Raw genomic sequence first — 17,165 nt, 5'->3', positions numbered from 1 at the left:
ACTCACCTTGATGTGTGTTCCTAAATTTGTGTTGGACGTCTTAGATGAAGAGAGCAGTTATGATTTTGGTTTACGGAGCAAACAACTAAAAACTAAGGTTTTGGGCATTGTATTCTCTAAACGTATACCGTATTTTTCGGACTATAAGTCGCAGTTTTTTTCATAGTTTGGCCGGGGGTGCGACTTATACTCAGGAGCGACTTATGTGTGAAATTATTAACACATTACCGTAAAATATCAAATAATATTATTTAGCTCATTCACGTAAGAGACTAGACGTATAAGATTTCATGGGATTTAGCGATTAGGAGTGACAGATTGTTTGGTAAACGTATAGCATGTTCTATATGTTATAGTTATTTGAATGACTCTTACCATAATATGTTACGTTAACATACCAGGCACGTTCTCAGTTGGTTATTTATGCCTCATATAACGTACACTTATTCAGCCTGTTGTTCACTATTCTTTATTTATTTTAAATTGCCTTTCAAATGTCTATTCTTGGTGTTGGGTTTTATCAAATACATTTCCCCCAAAAATGCGACTTATACTCCAGTGCGACTTATATATGTTTTTTTCCTTCTTTATTATGCATTTTCGGCCGGTGCGACTTATACTCCGGAGCGACTTACACTCCGAAAAATACGGTACATTTGTCTAAATATGGCCAAGGACACACATTATTGTGGGTTTCCTGGACGTCGTCTTCATTACTAAAGTAAAAGCTAATCTGCGGGAGAGAATCCCTCTGCCATTTTCAAGTATGTTTTTGTTTTTTTGAGTCGTCTTGAAGCACCCTCTGTCTCCGACTTCCTGTGTTTGTTATGACTTTGCTTACTAGTTTCGATGGCCCGCCTTATCCTGCCTCTGATTTGTCAGTCTGTAATGTTTTGCCCTAACCTTAGCCAATTGTGACTCATCATACGAACACCAACCAATCATTATGGATTTTCTGCGTATGTATGGATGTTCTCATTCACCCAGGTCATTGTATTTTCTCCATATTTTTTGGGGGCCTGGATTCCCAGTCCATTTTCTCTCTTTGTAGCTTGTAGCTTTGCTGTAAGCTACCTAGCTACATTGGTCTAAAAGCTACCATCAAACCACAGGAAAATGTAGTTAAGCTACCGTCAAGCTACAGGAAAATGTAGTTAAGCTACATAGCTTAGCTACATGCAGCTTGTTACTGCCCATCACTGCTTCTGACGAGTTTATTTCCACAATTGTTGTAGCTTGCGCCGGTCATTGCTGTGTCCGCCTGTCTTAGAGATCATTTTGCTTGATCAGAAACACTTTCAATGTGTCCAAACTCTCAGTTTTGCTATGTAGCTTCAGTTTGCTAGACAAGTTATACAGCTGGCATTTAGCTAAATTAGCCTCCAGCTCACGGCCCCTTCAGTTAGAGGATTTTATCAGCGAAGAAGGCTTTGTTCCGCAGCAAGTCTTTAGTTGTGATGAGACCGGAAATGATACCACAGCTGACTTTTGTTGCAGCTAAGGAGAAAGCACTCTTTTCAAGGGTGTGCTTAATCTGATCTAGGGCTGCAACTAACGATTAATTTGATAATTGATTAATCTGTCGATTATTACTTCGATTAATCGTTTAATAATCGGGTAAAAGAGAAACTACATTTCTATACTTTCCAGTATTTTATTGAAAAAAAACAGCATACTGGCACCATACTTATTTTGATTATTGTTTCTCAGCTGTTTGTACATGGTGCAGTTTATAAATAAAGGTTTATTAAAAAAAATAAAAAAAATTGCCTCTGCGCAATAGCATAGATCCAACGAATCGATGACTAAATTAATCGCCAACTATTTTTATAATAAATTTTAATCGATTTAATCGATTAGTTGTTGCAGCCCTAATCTGATCAAACAAAAAAATCACTTGACAGTACTAAAATATACAGTACACATATACATTATAGTGTCTTCAAAGTGTGCAGTTTTTTTAATACTAAAATAGGCACTTTTGTCGAGACTAGAACCAATTATTCATGTTTACATTGATTCTTATGGGGAACTCTGCTTCACGATGCAAACTTTTCGTTTTGCGAACCATGAATAAAGGCAGGAATAGCCTAGGCTTAGGCCTTGTAGATGACGGTGGCCGATCTGTCAAGTTTAGAAAAGTAGGTATTACATTCATAATTCTAAGCAAAGACAATAATACAATATGGCTGTAAACCAGTCAACAAAATGTCCCGAACTGAGTGTTGACTAGTACTATTACCAGTTGACTAACCTCCACGGACACCTTCCAGTGGGTAGAAGAAGGCCACCAACAGGTTCATGAGAACAGCCAGGTTAAAAGAGATGCTGCTCCAGAAAGACATGTTCCTGGAGCACCAGTAGAGGATGGGCTGGGCTGAAAGAACAAATCAATGAAACTGATAAAGATGGCCATACAAATCATGGACACGTTATAATGCATGCAATAGTTTTACTGGGTTTACAAAGGAGCACATTTTAGGCAATTAATTTGTTTGTTTGCAAATTGCAGTGATAATGCATTTAATATATGCTGTTGTGCAATATCTTAAACATGTTTGGCTTTACAGGCAGATTAAATTCAATCAAATGATACTTTTTTGCAAATGTATTTGTGTATTCTATGGAGCACATTCTCAAACTGAAGTGTTCTAATCTAAGGGGAATTTGCTCCGAATGGTACAAATTGGCAACATTTCAAACAAATGGAAATAAACAAAACTAATTGCAATACATATTTTGTGTAAGGGATGTGATATTCTGGGGGTTTGAAATCAACAAACAAGCGGTATTTGACTTCTGCACACACGCAAAGTCAACTGCGATCTCAGCAAGGAAATCAGTGTAATGACCAACATTTCAGGCTGTTGATTACAATAGAGGAACCGCGGGTGGGGACTTTCAGACATTTAGCAATAGACGTCATTCATGACAAGGAGTGAGCGCCGGTGGAACTTATTGCCCTCCAGTTATGCTTATTCATTTGGATAGCATATAAGTGGTTTTCTTCTCATGATAACAAAATGAATCAGCTTTCCGAACGGACCATGACAGAGGAAAAAATTGACTAAATCAAAACACTTGATCAGGTAAAAACAGGAGTGTAAACAGTGAAACAAACATGACTCAATCAATCAATCAATGTTTATTTATATAGCCCTAAATCACAAGTGTCTCAAAGGGCTGTACAAGCCACAACGACATCCTCGGTACAGAGCCCACATCTATCCATGACTATCCTTTTACAGAACATACACAATGAGAAATTGGCACTGAAATTTCCATGCAATAATCAACAATAAGACTGAATTATTTTTAGTGATCTCATGCATCTTAGTTGTTTAGAAAAAAACAACATTGAACTATTAATAAATCAGTGTGCATCTGTAATTAAAATCTGACTTATTAAGTGTTGTTTGATTTCTCCACTTTTTTTGTTTTTATTTACATTTTGTATGTGTTGGTCATTGAGTTTCATGAATAAGAATTGAAAAACACAAAACAATTGGTTTATTGGAATTTCATTTTCAAATGCAAATAAAATTAAAAAAACAAAACGTTCTTTTTTGTGTCAAAAAGTAATAATTAGATCACTGAAATATTCTGACAGTGTTATTGTTCTTCCTACAGCTGTCTTGTCTTTAAAAAAATAACTTATGGTTTCGATGTTGGGATATAAAAAACAGCAGTTTTTGGTATGTTTTTTGCAAACTGGTGATTTTAAATGTTATATGAAATATAAAATGAAATTCAAACCGTTTTTGGATCTAGCTATTGCTTTTTGACACATAAAAAGGAGAGCGCTTAGCTTTTCACTTTTCCGTCGTGTGTTTTAAAATAAAATTCCAAATAAAGCAATTGTTTTTTGAAAATTTTGACGAAAATTTCAATACCCAAAACATATACTGACCTTCTTGTTATTGTCGAAAAGATACGAAAAACGGTTTTATTTTAATTTTTTAAATTTCATATAAGGACAATTTCAATCACTACTTAGCATTAATAAAAAAACTAACAAAAAAAAAAGTTTTTTCATATTCTGACATAGCAAGTTGCTATTTTAAGACAAGACCAATGACTGATCATGTCAATTATGTTACTATACAGTATATACAAACGCAGAACACAACACCAGAGTGTTCTTTGTTCTTCCTAAAGCGCACCTTGTCCTTAAATAATAAATTCCGGTTTTGGTGTACATATAAAAAACAACATATGTTTCTGGTCTATTTCTCGTTTTTGCTTTTTTATATGAATTATAAAAAAGAAAATCCAACCGTTTTTGGATCCAACTATTGCCTTTGGACACGAAAAAAGAAAATGCTACGTTTAAAAAACAACAACAAAAAAACAACTTTAAGCAAAGCAATTGTTTTTTAAACATGTGACAAACATTTATTCACCAAAACATACACTGACCTTATTTTCATTTTCGAAGATTATTTTGATAACAAAAAAACTGACCAAAAACAGATGTTTTTTCATATTCCGACAACGGATCCCGAATGGGATAGGCCTCAGGGTCCGTGTACCTTCTGTTCATTCTAAAATTAGGGCCGTTTTTCCATTTTTATTATATATGGAAGATTTTAAAACAAACAAAAGGGTTGATTTTCATTAAAATATTGCCATAAAATAAAATGTTGTGCTGTTTTCCTTTTATGGATTTTTATTTTTACAGATAAACACAAAAATCCAATTCATGTTAATCCAAAATGCAAAAATGCGTGATTATCTGTGTGATGACCAATAGAACCAATAGTATTTTAGCTTTTCCTATGCGTTTAGCATGTTTTTAGCATAACGGTAACATCTTTGTTCAGCAAAGTCCCATTGTCGTTTTTAAAAAAAGTGTCATTAAATAGTTGTCCGACTTTTGTTTCAAAAATGAAAATAGAAAAAACGTCCGGAAATTTGTTTTTTGATTTGCATTTAAGAATTGGAAATAGAATGAACGGAAGGTACACGGACCCTCCAGCCACCCCCGCAACCCTTAAAGGGACAAGCGGTAGAAAATGGATGGATGGATCCGAAAATTGCTATTTAAAGATGTTGTTCACCGTGTCGGACCAACATGATCAATGTTTTTATTTATAAATGCAGGATACGACACCACACGATTCTTTGCAACAGGCTAGTCTGCAGTCTTGTCTCTAAACAGTAACTTCTAGTTCCGGGGCATGTACATTGACTATTGTGGAGAGTTTTTTTAATACAAGTTTTTATTTATTTTATTTGTGCTTGTATTTCTTTTATTTGGGTTTTATTGTTGTATGTTTTTTCTTCTGTGATATGGATCCCCTTGGGTCTAAAAAAAAAATACAAAAAAAAAAAATACATATATATATATATATATATATATATATATATGAAAAAAAAACAAAAACAAAAAACATCTGAATTCTTTCTTTCATTTCTGCTGACTGTTTTATGTTTGTTATAAAGAGTATAAAATTAAAATCTTATACCTTTTGTTTTAGATTAAGATTTTGCTTTTTGACCCTAAAAAAAGAATGTTGTTTTTTATTAAATGAGTTGAGTTTCAAAATAAAATCCAAATAAACAAATGTTTTTTTGTTTTTTTTTCAATTCCCAATAAAATTCATTGACCAAAACATACACTGACAGACCGATGAGAGAATGGACAAATCACTGGCCAATCACAGGGACAGGCAACTATTTGCCCTCCCAATCAAACGTCATCAGTACCTTAGATAAACCTATGTAAGCATGCCTGTCTGTACTTTGTATTTAGGCCTTAAGGAATATGAGAGCAAAACACATAAACCAGGAAATACAAGAAATAAAATAAGTTGAGGAGGAATACGCACAGGGAACGGTGTTTGTGTTACCAGTCGCCTCTTGAGTACCTCGCAGCTTCTTCTGCCAGTTCATCTCATTAAAAAGCTCCTCAGATCCAAGGAAGAAGTCATTTATCTTGCTGCCTTGCTCATCACGCTCTGTGGTATAGTAGACACGTAGCTTGGACTCTTGGGTGAGGAACTCACAGATGTTGGGAACAGGAAAAACTATTTGCTCCATTGTTCGATCCAATCGTACAATCTGGGAGGAACCACAACCGCAGCCACATGTCAATGTTACTGGACAGTAATAATTCATATGTTACAGTGTTTCCCAGAGCAGGACTGAAATCTATTTTTGACAGTGATGTTTTTTTACACATTGGCATGGATTTGTAATAACATGAAAAGTGGATAAAAATAAATATGTTTACGATTAAAAATGAACTTTCTTTTGTCAATAACAAGACAGAGCTGCCTGTGAGTGCCGTGAAATAGGTGAGGGGCCACCTTCCAGTATCCAAATGACTTTTTTATTCGATTTGTTGATAGATGCTTTAAAAAAAATGTATATATTGTATCTAGAGGGCTTTGATTACAAAATCGTTAAATAATCCCTCCTGTTGCTGCTTCTTTTTATTCTCTGGCAGACCACATGCATAATGGATTAAGCATTGTTACGATGCATAATGCCATCTGCTGTACAAGGTTTTAAAGGCCTACTGAAATTTTTTTTTTAAATTTAAACGGGAATAGCAGATCCATTCTATGTGTCATACTTGATCATTTCGCGATATTGCCATATTTTTGCTGAAAGGATTTAGTAGAGAAAATCGACGATAAAGTTCACAACTTTTGCTCGCTGATAAAAAAAAAAGCCTTGCCTGTACCGGAAGTAGCGTGACGTCACAGGAGCAAGTATTCCTCACAATTCCCCATTGTTTACAATGGAGCGAGAGAGATTCGGACCGAGAAAGTGACGATTACCCCATTAATTTGAGCGAGGATGAAAGATTCGTAGATGAGGAACGTTACAGTGAAGGACTTGAGAGGCAGTGATGGACGTATCTTTTTTCGCTCTGACCGTAACTTAGGTACAAGCTGGCTCATTGGATTCCACACTCTCCTTTTTATATTGTGGATCACGGATTTGTATTTTAAACCACCTCGGATACTATATCCTCTTGAAAATGAGTCGAGCATGCGAAATGGACATTTAAAGTGACTTTTATCTAGGGACGGCGTGGCGAAGTTGGTAGAGTGGCTGTGCCAGCAATCGGAGTGTTGCTGGTTACTGGGGTTCAATTCCCACCTTCTACCTTCCTAGTCACGTCCGTTGTGTCCTTGGGCAAGACACTTCACCCTTTGCCTCTGATGGCTGCTGGTAGCGCCTTGCATGGCAGCTCCCGCCATCAGTGTGTGAATGGGTAAATGTGGAAATACTGTCAAAGCGCTTTGAGTACCTTGAAGGTAGAAAAGCGCTATACTTCTACAACCCCTTTATCATTTATTTATAAGACAATACATCGGTGACACACTTAGCTTCTGAGCTAACGTGGTAGCATCGTTCTCAAATGAAGATAGAAACAAAATAAATAAACCCCTGACTGGAAGGATAGACAGAAGACCAACAATAATATTAAACCATGTACATGTAACTACACGGTTAAAAATTCTCAGCCTGGTAAGGCTTAACTATGTTGTTGCTAACGACGCTAAGGCTAATTTAGCAACTTAGCAACCGGACCTCACAGAACTATGATCAAACATTAGCGCTCCACCTACGCCAGCCAGCCCTCATCTGCTCATCAACAGCCGTGCTCACCTGCATTCCAGCGATCAACGGCGCGACGAAGGACTTCATCCGTGGGTTTGGCGGCAAGCATCGGCTAGGCGTCAGGGTAAGTAGTCCTTGTTGTGTTGCTGTAAGTATTGTAATGCCCCGCAGTGGAGAAGGAGTCACACAGACGAGGATGCGGTGCTCAATCGCTTTATTAACAAGCGGTAACTGGTTGTAGTTCAAAAAGTAACGCGCACACATACACGAGCTGCTGTTAGCCAAAACTCACGCTCACCGCCAACTCACTCGCGCATGCGCGTTCCCCAAACCCTTAAAGACACAGTACACTAATGCAAATATCACAGATATTACAGTATTGTACTTAGCCGCTAAGACACCGATCGATCGCACATACAACGTTCTTCTTTGCAGTCTCCATTGTTCATTAAACAAATTGCAAAAGATTCACCAACACAGATGTCCAGAATACTGTGGAATTTTGTCGAAGAAAACAAGAGGCTTTTCTATCGGGTCCGATGGGGTCCAACCACTTCCGTTGCTTTTGTGACGTCACGCGCATAAATCATATCCAAAGGAGTTTTTCAACCGGAAGTGTGGCGGGAATTTTAAAGATATGATATATTAGAGATGTCTGATATTATCGGCCTGCCGATATTATCGGCCGATAAATGCTTTAAAATGTAATATCGGAAATTATCGGTATCGTTTTTTAAATTATCGGTATCGGGTTGTTGTTTATTTTTTTTAATTAAATCAACATAAAAAACACAAGATACACTTACAATTAGTGCACCAACCCAAAAAACCTTCCTCCCCCATTCACACTCATTCACACAAAAGGGTTGTTTCTTTCTGTTATTAATATTTCTGGTTCCTACATTATATATCAATATATATCAATACAGTCTGCAAGGGATACAGTCTGTAAGCACACATGATTGTGCGTGCTGCTGGTTCACTAATAGTACTAACCTTTAACAGTTACTTTTACTCATTTTCATTAATTACTAGTTTCTATGTAACTGTTTTTATATTGTTTTACTTTCTTTTTTATTCAAGAATTTTTTTTAAATTTATTTATCTTATTTTATTATTTTTTTTTAAAAAGGACCTTATCTTCACCATACCTGGTTGTCCAAATTAGGCATAATAATGTGTTAATTCCACGGCTGTATATATCAGTATCTGTTGATATCGGTATCGGTAATTAACGGTTGGACAATATCGGAATATCGGCAAAAAAAACATTATCGGACATCTCTAATATAGATGGATGGGGATGTCCTCTATGCGTAGCAGTCTATCATGATGCCACGCCCCTCGACCTCTACCTGAAAAAATACGTGTGTGCACTTATATCGAGTTTAAAAACACTGAAGTGTTTTTCAAAATTCAACATCGAAACTTGATTTTCAAAGTTTCAAAGTACAAAACTTTTGGCCCTAAAATAGTTCCATAGTAGTCCGCCATAAATAAATTAATGTATAGAAAACACTGTATGTTTATTATTTTGCAGTGGTGCTGAGCTGTACTACTACAAATTACATAGATAGATAGATAGATAGTACTTTATTGATTCCTTCAGGAGAGTTCCCTCAGGAAAATTTAAAATTCCAGCAGCAGTGTACATAATTGAGATCGAATTTAAAAAGTAAAAAGTAAATAATGGGGGTATAAATGGAAACAAAATAGAAAAATATTACAATAAGAATAAAAATAAAAAGCAACAATGAGAATAAAAATATAACAGTAAAATAAGAATCTAACAAGAGAAACTAACATCATAAACTACATGACACATAATCACGTCTAATAATTATTTACTTTAAAAAGGCCCCATTTTGATACAGCGGTTATCCTTAAATCCCAACAGAATAAAGTCTACCTACCAGTGAGGGGCATTTTGTACTCCCTCGTCCCAGGAAGAATGTTTTGCGGAAATCTTTTATTTATAGATCTTTATCGCTCTGGAATAACCTGCCTCAAATTCTCACCGGCATTGAAAGTAAACAGGTTTTTAAAAAGAAAGTAATATTTTATCTGATTTGGATGTCAAGAGGCGGGGAGCGAACCTGCAACCCTCAGGTTTCTGGCACGGCCGCTCTACCCACTACGCCATACCGCCCCTAGTTGTGGTTTTCATTTCCAAATTTGTCGGTGTTGAAATGCCATGTAAAATCACTGATGCTATTATTCAGTGGCATGTATGTGGCATATCCAAATTAGCACCAGTTTGCGCATTTTGTGTGCATATTATACTTGCAGACAAAGTGGAGCCGAAGTGTATGTTTGACTGTTTTCTATCAGGCATACTTGCTTTGTCCTGGGCATGACGTTAAAGTGAATCCGGCAGTGGAGGCTCCTCTATGGGGTCTTGGGGCACTAGGAGGTTAACCCCTTTACTACTGTTACCCCAGGTGGCCCTTGGCAAAGGCCTAGTACCTGACTGCCCCCTAGCCAGGGATACGGTGAAGACCTCAACGGCGGAGCAGGCGGAAGACGGTAGATTTAAGAACTACCACAACGGCTGCGATGGCGGAAGAGGGCTGCAGCAGAAAAGGGTCCCCAGTCCTCTTGGACTCCATGCCACTGGACCCTGACCCGATTCTGTCAAGGATCGTGTGGTGACTGTCTGTGTAAGTCTACCCACGTCAAACAAAGTCACGCACAGGCATCCTCCATAAAGGGATACACCCCTACCAGGAGGATCGCCATACTCGTTCGAGTAACCGCCGATGACTTGCTTTGTTGACAAGGAAAATGGTAACATTACCTAAAGGCAGTCCGACTCAGTCCGCTCTGAGTTTGTGCTTGTTTGCACAAGCTTAAGGTCAGAGATTGTGCATCAGTGCCCGTGATGCCACGGGACACGAAGGTATCGAAATACGTCACCGTTTGATTTTACGACGCACTTTGGTTGGTGCCTATAAAAACACAGAATTCTGTACCCAGCCATTGTAATTCTGCAGAAAACACACCCTTTAATGTGGAAAACTGGCATGTTTTTTTGCACTTAGAACCGGAGCCAAATGTCCTTGTCACGTTGGAGAATGCTAGGCAAGAAAAACACAAGCCAACTCACGTGCCTTAACCTGTTAAACATGTTCAAAGAAAAACATTGGCATAAGTGCAAAAATCTATGTATTTTTAATCAAATCAATTATAAAATGAAAACTGACAGGAGCGGATCTAAAGTGACTGACCTCTATCTGAGCTGTGTGCTTGGCATAGAACTCAAGGGCCTCGTCACCCTCACCGTACGTCCCCCCTGGTTTTAACATGGCCTGCAGTTCTTTGTTATGTCGGGCCAACTGAAAACACAAACAGCAGAATATTTCTAGAGGACAGGTCAAATAAAAACACAAACATTAATATATTGTTAAGCAGACTTAAGGGAGATGGGGTTGGTCATTTTGCTACTAGGTGTACTAGGGGTGTAGGAAATTTATAAAATTAGGATCAGAGCTCACTTATTTAATTAAGAGCAAGGCCACTGAACGAGAGGACTTACTGTGTGAAATTGTAAATATTAACCTTCTCAATAATTGCCTTCTATGCTTTTGCACAATAGTTTTGTAATAAAACAAATTACTGTTAAAAGTGAAAAGGGGAAGCTATAGTTTGGATTGTTATCAGCTAGCTAACTACTTGCTACTCAGTTGTTAGCCTTGATGTCATAGCAAAACAATGTTTCCTGTTCATGCATCTTGCTCATTTTGTGGTAATATGCATTAAATTAAGTATCTTTCTACTTGTTTTTTTTTTAAGATTTCCCCCATTTAAACAACACTGTGCAACCACTGGAATGTTTGCTACGCACTATAGAGTAGTTTGTCACGATGTGTCAAAATGTGTCTTGGATGGCTAATTTGTCACCGTCTGTGTGACAGTTTTTGGGTTTGGTTTGGTTTTTTTCCCTCTGTTTTGTGTTTCTTCTTGTCTAGCGCACTGACTTTTCTTGCACTTCCAATTTTGGTTTGTTCTGCAGTGACTTTACCTCTGCTTCTGAGCACTAATTTCCTCACCTGTCCCTGCTTGCCAGTTCATTGCATCTTCTGTATGCTAGTGTACTGTTGCTCTCTGAGTTAATGCTCGACTTTAATATTTTTTTCTTTCGCCTGGGACCTAATTAAAGGGGCCCTATTATGCAAAACCAACTTTTCTTACCTATTGGTACCTGCTGTTGTGTGTTTGGGAGCTGCATAATTCCCAGAAATTTTAAATAAAACCGTGGAGGCATCGCGGAGATAATTATAAAATAATGTTGCTATTCTTCCTACTTCTGCACAACCTGTGACGTCACCAGTTGGGAAAAACGTCACCAAATTATTCATTTTTTTATATAAATGTACCGAGGGTGCCTTGCCCACGTCCCCCATTGTAGTCAAAAAGGTTATTTTTTTCCCGCTATCCTCTTGTCGTGGGTCGTGCATAGACATGCATCCACCGTTGTTATTTCTAATTCAAATTAGCGCAAAGTTCAGCGAGCTATGTAAGCGCTAAAAACGAAAACAGAGTGGCCGTGGAGAAGTGGAGGGATGTAAATAACTATATATCAATGCTATATTTTGACACAAGAACCACCTTTATGTAGACCACAAGGAAGTATTTTAAATCTAGAAAAACCATATTATAAATACGCCTGTTACTACATCACATATATACTTACAGTGTGTATATAAAACCTTAATGGAGGTGTTTGGATGTTTTTTTAAGGGCTTTATAGGCAAAATAGCGCAAGGAGCATCGGTTCCCTTGTAAAGGGGACTTTTGCTCACATTTATTCAGTAGTTGGAATGAGTAAAAAAATGTAAAACGTGTGTGCTTGTCTTACAGAAGGACTGTAAATGATAGGCAAAAAAAAAGAAAAAAAAGTGCAGTTCATTTTAGGATGTTTTAATGATTAGCAATTTACACTAGAGCAGTGGTTCTTAACCTGGGTTCGATCGAACCCTAAGGGTTCGGCGAGTCGGCCTCAGCGTTTCGGCGGAGCCTCCGCCGCGGAGGTCAAGACACACCCGACTCATCGTGTAAATAAAAACTTCTCCCTATCGCCGTATTATGGATACCCCCAAACAATGTTCCCTCTAATTTTCTATCTGATTTGCAGGTTTGTAATTCATACTTGCCAACCTTGAGAGTTCCAAATTCGGGAGATTTGGGGGGGGGGGGGGGGGGGGGGGGGTGTTAAGGGGGGGGTGAGTATATTTATAGCTAGAATTCACTGAAATTCAACTATTTCTTATATATATATATATATATATATATATATATATATATATATATATATATATATATATATATATATATATAAATAAATAAAATAAATACTTGACTTTCAGTGAATTCTAGCTATATATATATATATATATATATATGTATTTTATTATATATATATATATACATATAAATAAAAGAAATACTTGAATTTCAGTGTTCATTTATTTACACATATACACACATAACACTCCTCTATACTCATTGTTGTATTTGAAAGTGCAATGCTTTGCAGCCAGTAGCACAGCCTTTGAAGGAGCATAGGTATGGGCAGTGTAATATTCTGGGTTGGAGTCAATAACTAGGCGAGGTGACGAAGTTACGTCTCTTTACTTCATACTTCAGAACCGACTCCCACACTTGCCGTCAGGGTGCGCAATACTGTTGGCCAACCAAAAAGTAACCACAGAACACTACACGGTATAGTGTTCTGTGGTAACTTTTTTGTTGGCCAAGCGGACGTGACGACAGGCTGTCCTCATTCAGGTCTGCACGGACCTGGAGGGGGCGTGCCTTAAGTCCGGCTGGAAATCGGGAGAAATTCGGGAGAATGGTTGTCCCGGGAGATTTTCGGGAGAGGCACTGAAATTCGGGAGTCTCCCGGAAAATTCGGGAGGGTTGGCAAGTATGGTGTAATTTGTTGTGAGTTCATGCACTGTGTTGGTTTTGTTCTTTGAACAAGGTGATGTTCATGCACGGTTCATTTTGTGCACCAGTAAAAAAAACTTAACTGTATTGAATTTGAAAAAATAATTGTTATTTTATTTTAAACTGGTGGGGTACGGTACCTCCAACAGAGTTAAAAAAAAGTGTGAAAACCAACCATTTTTTTTGCCCTACATGAATTGACTTTGCACTACACACTGTAGACGCCTTTTCACATTTAAGAACTAGACAGCAGATTATAAAAACATTTTTTCAAACCCAAGTATGTTTGATTAATCACGTGGCTGTGAGGTTATGCTTGTCCGTGGGTGGTAATAAACTTTAACTGGCATTAACGGTGTACTACACAAATGGATATTCTGGTATTCAGCAGTGCAGTGCTTGATGTGCAGGATGGGAGATATCACACATAATTAGCAGCAATGAGGAAATGTCACAGTATATGCGTGTCATGTGGCCGTGCATGTGCAGACTCGCTTACTTGATGTGCCAAGATGTAGATATTGTGGCCAACATTCTGTGGCGATGCAGAATGTTCCTCTTCTGCTTCCTCGCCCTCTTGAGGCTCTTCTACCTCTATTTCACCCTGCATGTATGCCTTTTTGATCACTTCAACCTGCATGGATGTTGTGTCAGAAGTAATCGACATGTTATATGTAAATACCACAAGGACTTGTATGGTTTAACCCACATACCAGCTCTTTAGGCCTCATGTTGTACAGTATCCTCTCTGCATTCTCACTGTCATGGCGACTCTCCATGATGGCAAGAAGCAGCTTGGAGGCATTATTCTACGGAAGATCAAGTATATGACAAGCCTCACATTTAATTAACATATGTTTTGCATATGTCATTCTGCAGCAATAGTGCACATAAAAGGTAAAACATGCAATAAACAGAATGGCACAGTAGAGACTTTACAAAAAAAAAAGCTTCGTCTGCCTCATGTATTTCACACTTAATAAATAAAAACAAGAATGTCTCATTGTTATGTGTTTAATTATATGAGGTCATCGTTACACAATAATAAGCATACAACAGCAATATCCATCACTGTTGTACAGTTGCAAAATATATATAAATGATATGATTTAGAACATACTGTATATACTATAATTAGATGAGGAGTGCAGACAGATCATTGCTAAGGATCTCTCAAAATGTCTGGCAACATGTGAAAAACCCGTAAACTGATAGCAGGGTGCAAAACAAGCTTCAACCGCCAATATACAACATTTTATTTTTCTTCATAGGATGATGCGGATTAGTTAGATCAGGGGTGTCAACCTCATTTTAGCTCAGGGGCCGCATGGAGGGAAATCTACTCCCACGTGGGCGGGATGGGTAAAATCACGGCATAATAACTTCAAAATATACCTACGACAACTTTAGATTGTTTACTTTGTTTTACTTCGGCCCAAAATAGAACAGGCACCTTCTGAAAATGTATGTGTGGAGGGGGGCGTGGCCTGCGGGCCTGCCGCGGAGCGTGTAAGGACCGGCCTCGAAGACAGCGGCAGGTGAGTAGATTGCCCAGCTGGGGCTTGTTATCTAATCACCTGTCGCCCTTATTAGCAGCAGCCGGAACGAGAAACGTGGTTGGGAGTTGGAGCAGAGCGACACACGCAGGACTGAAAAGGCGTATAGTATATATTGCTGAAAAGCAAACGAGACTTGTGTATGACAATAAAAGACTGGCTCAAACCTGTACACCGGGCTCACGAAAGATCTATTGGACTTAGGAGAACCCACGCACCATAGAGAGACTTCCACAGTATGAATGTATCACAAATTATCTTCTTGGCAAAACATTTCGTTAGTTGAAAATTCTGAGGAAAAAATTGGTGAAGTTTCAAAAACACGATGAAGAACCCATTTAATTTAGACTTAATCTCAGTGTGTCTACAAAACAGTTCAGCTTTAAGTCAGAGACCATCTAGGATTGAACACAAAAAACTAAATAAAGCATAAATAAAAACTCATCTATGTATCAACCAACTCATTTGTCATGTACACATATTAGTCCTGTGCTAACTCAACAAACCATACAAACTGTGGTAGAAACTTTTCAAGAGTTACTCCCTGCCTTGCAGGCATCACTGTGTATTGATAGAAAAATAAAAGCTGTGCAATGTGTGAACAATTTAAACAAACCCAAAAGAAAATAAAAGACTGACAGTATTGCAGCAAATCACACAGTTCACTTTTTTCAAAATTTGCACAGAAGGCAATTATTTTCACAGAACTATATCAATGCGCAGTGTCTCAACTGGCATTACCAATTGTTTATTTTACTCCTGTTTGTTTTACGTTGGGTCGAGGGGGAGAAGTAGCAGTCACGCTTTACCGCTTACCTCTTGCTCGCCCCCATATAAACTATTTGCTTGCCTAACAGAATTGATATTGCGACATCCAGTGGACACATTTAGAACAGCAGTTTCTTTAATTAAAAAATGCAGCTCAATTTTACACTAAGCAAGCTCAATGAACCTGTTCACGGGCCTCGTCCGGCCCACGGGCCTCATGTTTGACATCACTGCGTTAGATGTTATACACTTCCACTAAGGTGATTAAACAGGCTGAAAAAAATAATAAAAATAAATCGATCACTTACTTTTAGTTCCAACACCAAGTCCATCCTCTTCTTTCCCAGGGGGTTAATGTCATTCAGGATAAGAGCTATGATAATGTCAATACCATTGCATTCATGAGTGGCAATGCAGTTCTGCAAGGAAAATAAAGAGAAATCTAAACATCAACACTGAAATTGTTGACATGAATCCATTTATCAATGGCAGATGTGTGACCATATTGAGTACATAGGAAAACACAAACATACAATGACCCATGACATCCCATGAGTTGACTATAGTAATTTAAATAGCAGGTCTAGCATTAAGACCAAGGTGCAAATGTTAAAATGCTGCACTGATGTCAACATTCGCATTTGAAAATAAATGTACCATATTTTTAGGATTATAAATCGCTCCGGAGTATAAGTCGCACCGGCCAAAAATGCATAATAAAGAAAGAAAAAAAAACATAAGTCGCACTAGAGTATAAGTCGCATTTTTTGGGGAAATTTATTTGATAAAATCCAACACCAAGAATAGACATTTGAAAGGCAATTTAAAATAAATAAAGAATAGTGAACAACAGGCTGAATAAGTGTATGTTATATGAGGCATAAATAACCAACTGAAAACGTGCCTGGTATGTTAACGTAACATATTATGGTAAGAGTCATTCAAATAACTATAACATATAGAACATGCTATACGTTTACCAAACAATCTGTCACTCCTAATCGCTAAATCCCATGAAATCTTCCTCGGTGTCGCTTCTAAACAACTCTGCCAACTCCTAAGGTGGACAATGCGCCGTTTCCTCTTCTATCAGTACGTCGCTTATGTCAGAGTCATCGTCAGTTGCAGTTCCAATTATTCCAGCCTTTCTGAATCCGGACAGGATGGTTTCGGATGTCACCTAAGCCCATGCTTTGTCAATCCGTGTGTGTGTGTGACGATTGCTGATATACGCCTAGTCTCTTACGTGAATTAGATAAATAATATTATTTGATATTTTACGGTAATGTGTTAATAATTTCACACATAAATCGC

The 17,165-nt window shown here is 37.8% G+C and overlaps 1 protein-coding gene across 10 annotated transcripts in view; it reads right to left on the bottom strand.

Moving 5' to 3' along the window:
- itpr1b (inositol 1,4,5-trisphosphate receptor, type 1b) overlaps window positions 1–17,165 on the bottom strand; it is a 205,407-nt gene that overhangs the window by 39,145 nt on the left and 149,097 nt on the right. For 9 of the 10 annotated variants that reach the window (XM_062046059.1, XM_062046065.1, XM_062046064.1 and 6 more), the window contains 6 exons: window positions 16,160–16,270; window positions 14,241–14,336; window positions 14,027–14,161; window positions 10,806–10,913; window positions 5,832–6,063; window positions 2,255–2,377 (listed from right to left, as the gene is read on the bottom strand). In XM_062046059.1, the coding sequence (XP_061902043.1) occupies window positions 2,255–2,377; window positions 5,832–6,063; window positions 10,806–10,913; window positions 14,027–14,161; window positions 14,241–14,336; window positions 16,160–16,270 (805 nt within the window). Of the gene's footprint in view, window positions 1–2,254; window positions 2,378–5,831; window positions 6,064–10,474; window positions 10,695–10,805; window positions 10,914–14,026; window positions 14,162–14,240; window positions 14,337–16,159; window positions 16,271–17,165 lie in introns of those variants that run through there. The other variant, XM_062046071.1, reaches the window with a different exon arrangement.

Source organism: Entelurus aequoreus, linkage group LG01, assembly GCF_033978785.1.
Source record: "Entelurus aequoreus isolate RoL-2023_Sb linkage group LG01, RoL_Eaeq_v1.1, whole genome shotgun sequence".
Lineage (NCBI taxonomy): Eukaryota > Metazoa > Chordata > Actinopteri > Syngnathiformes > Syngnathidae > Entelurus > Entelurus aequoreus.
This window is presented reverse-complemented; position numbering and strand designations above follow the sequence as displayed.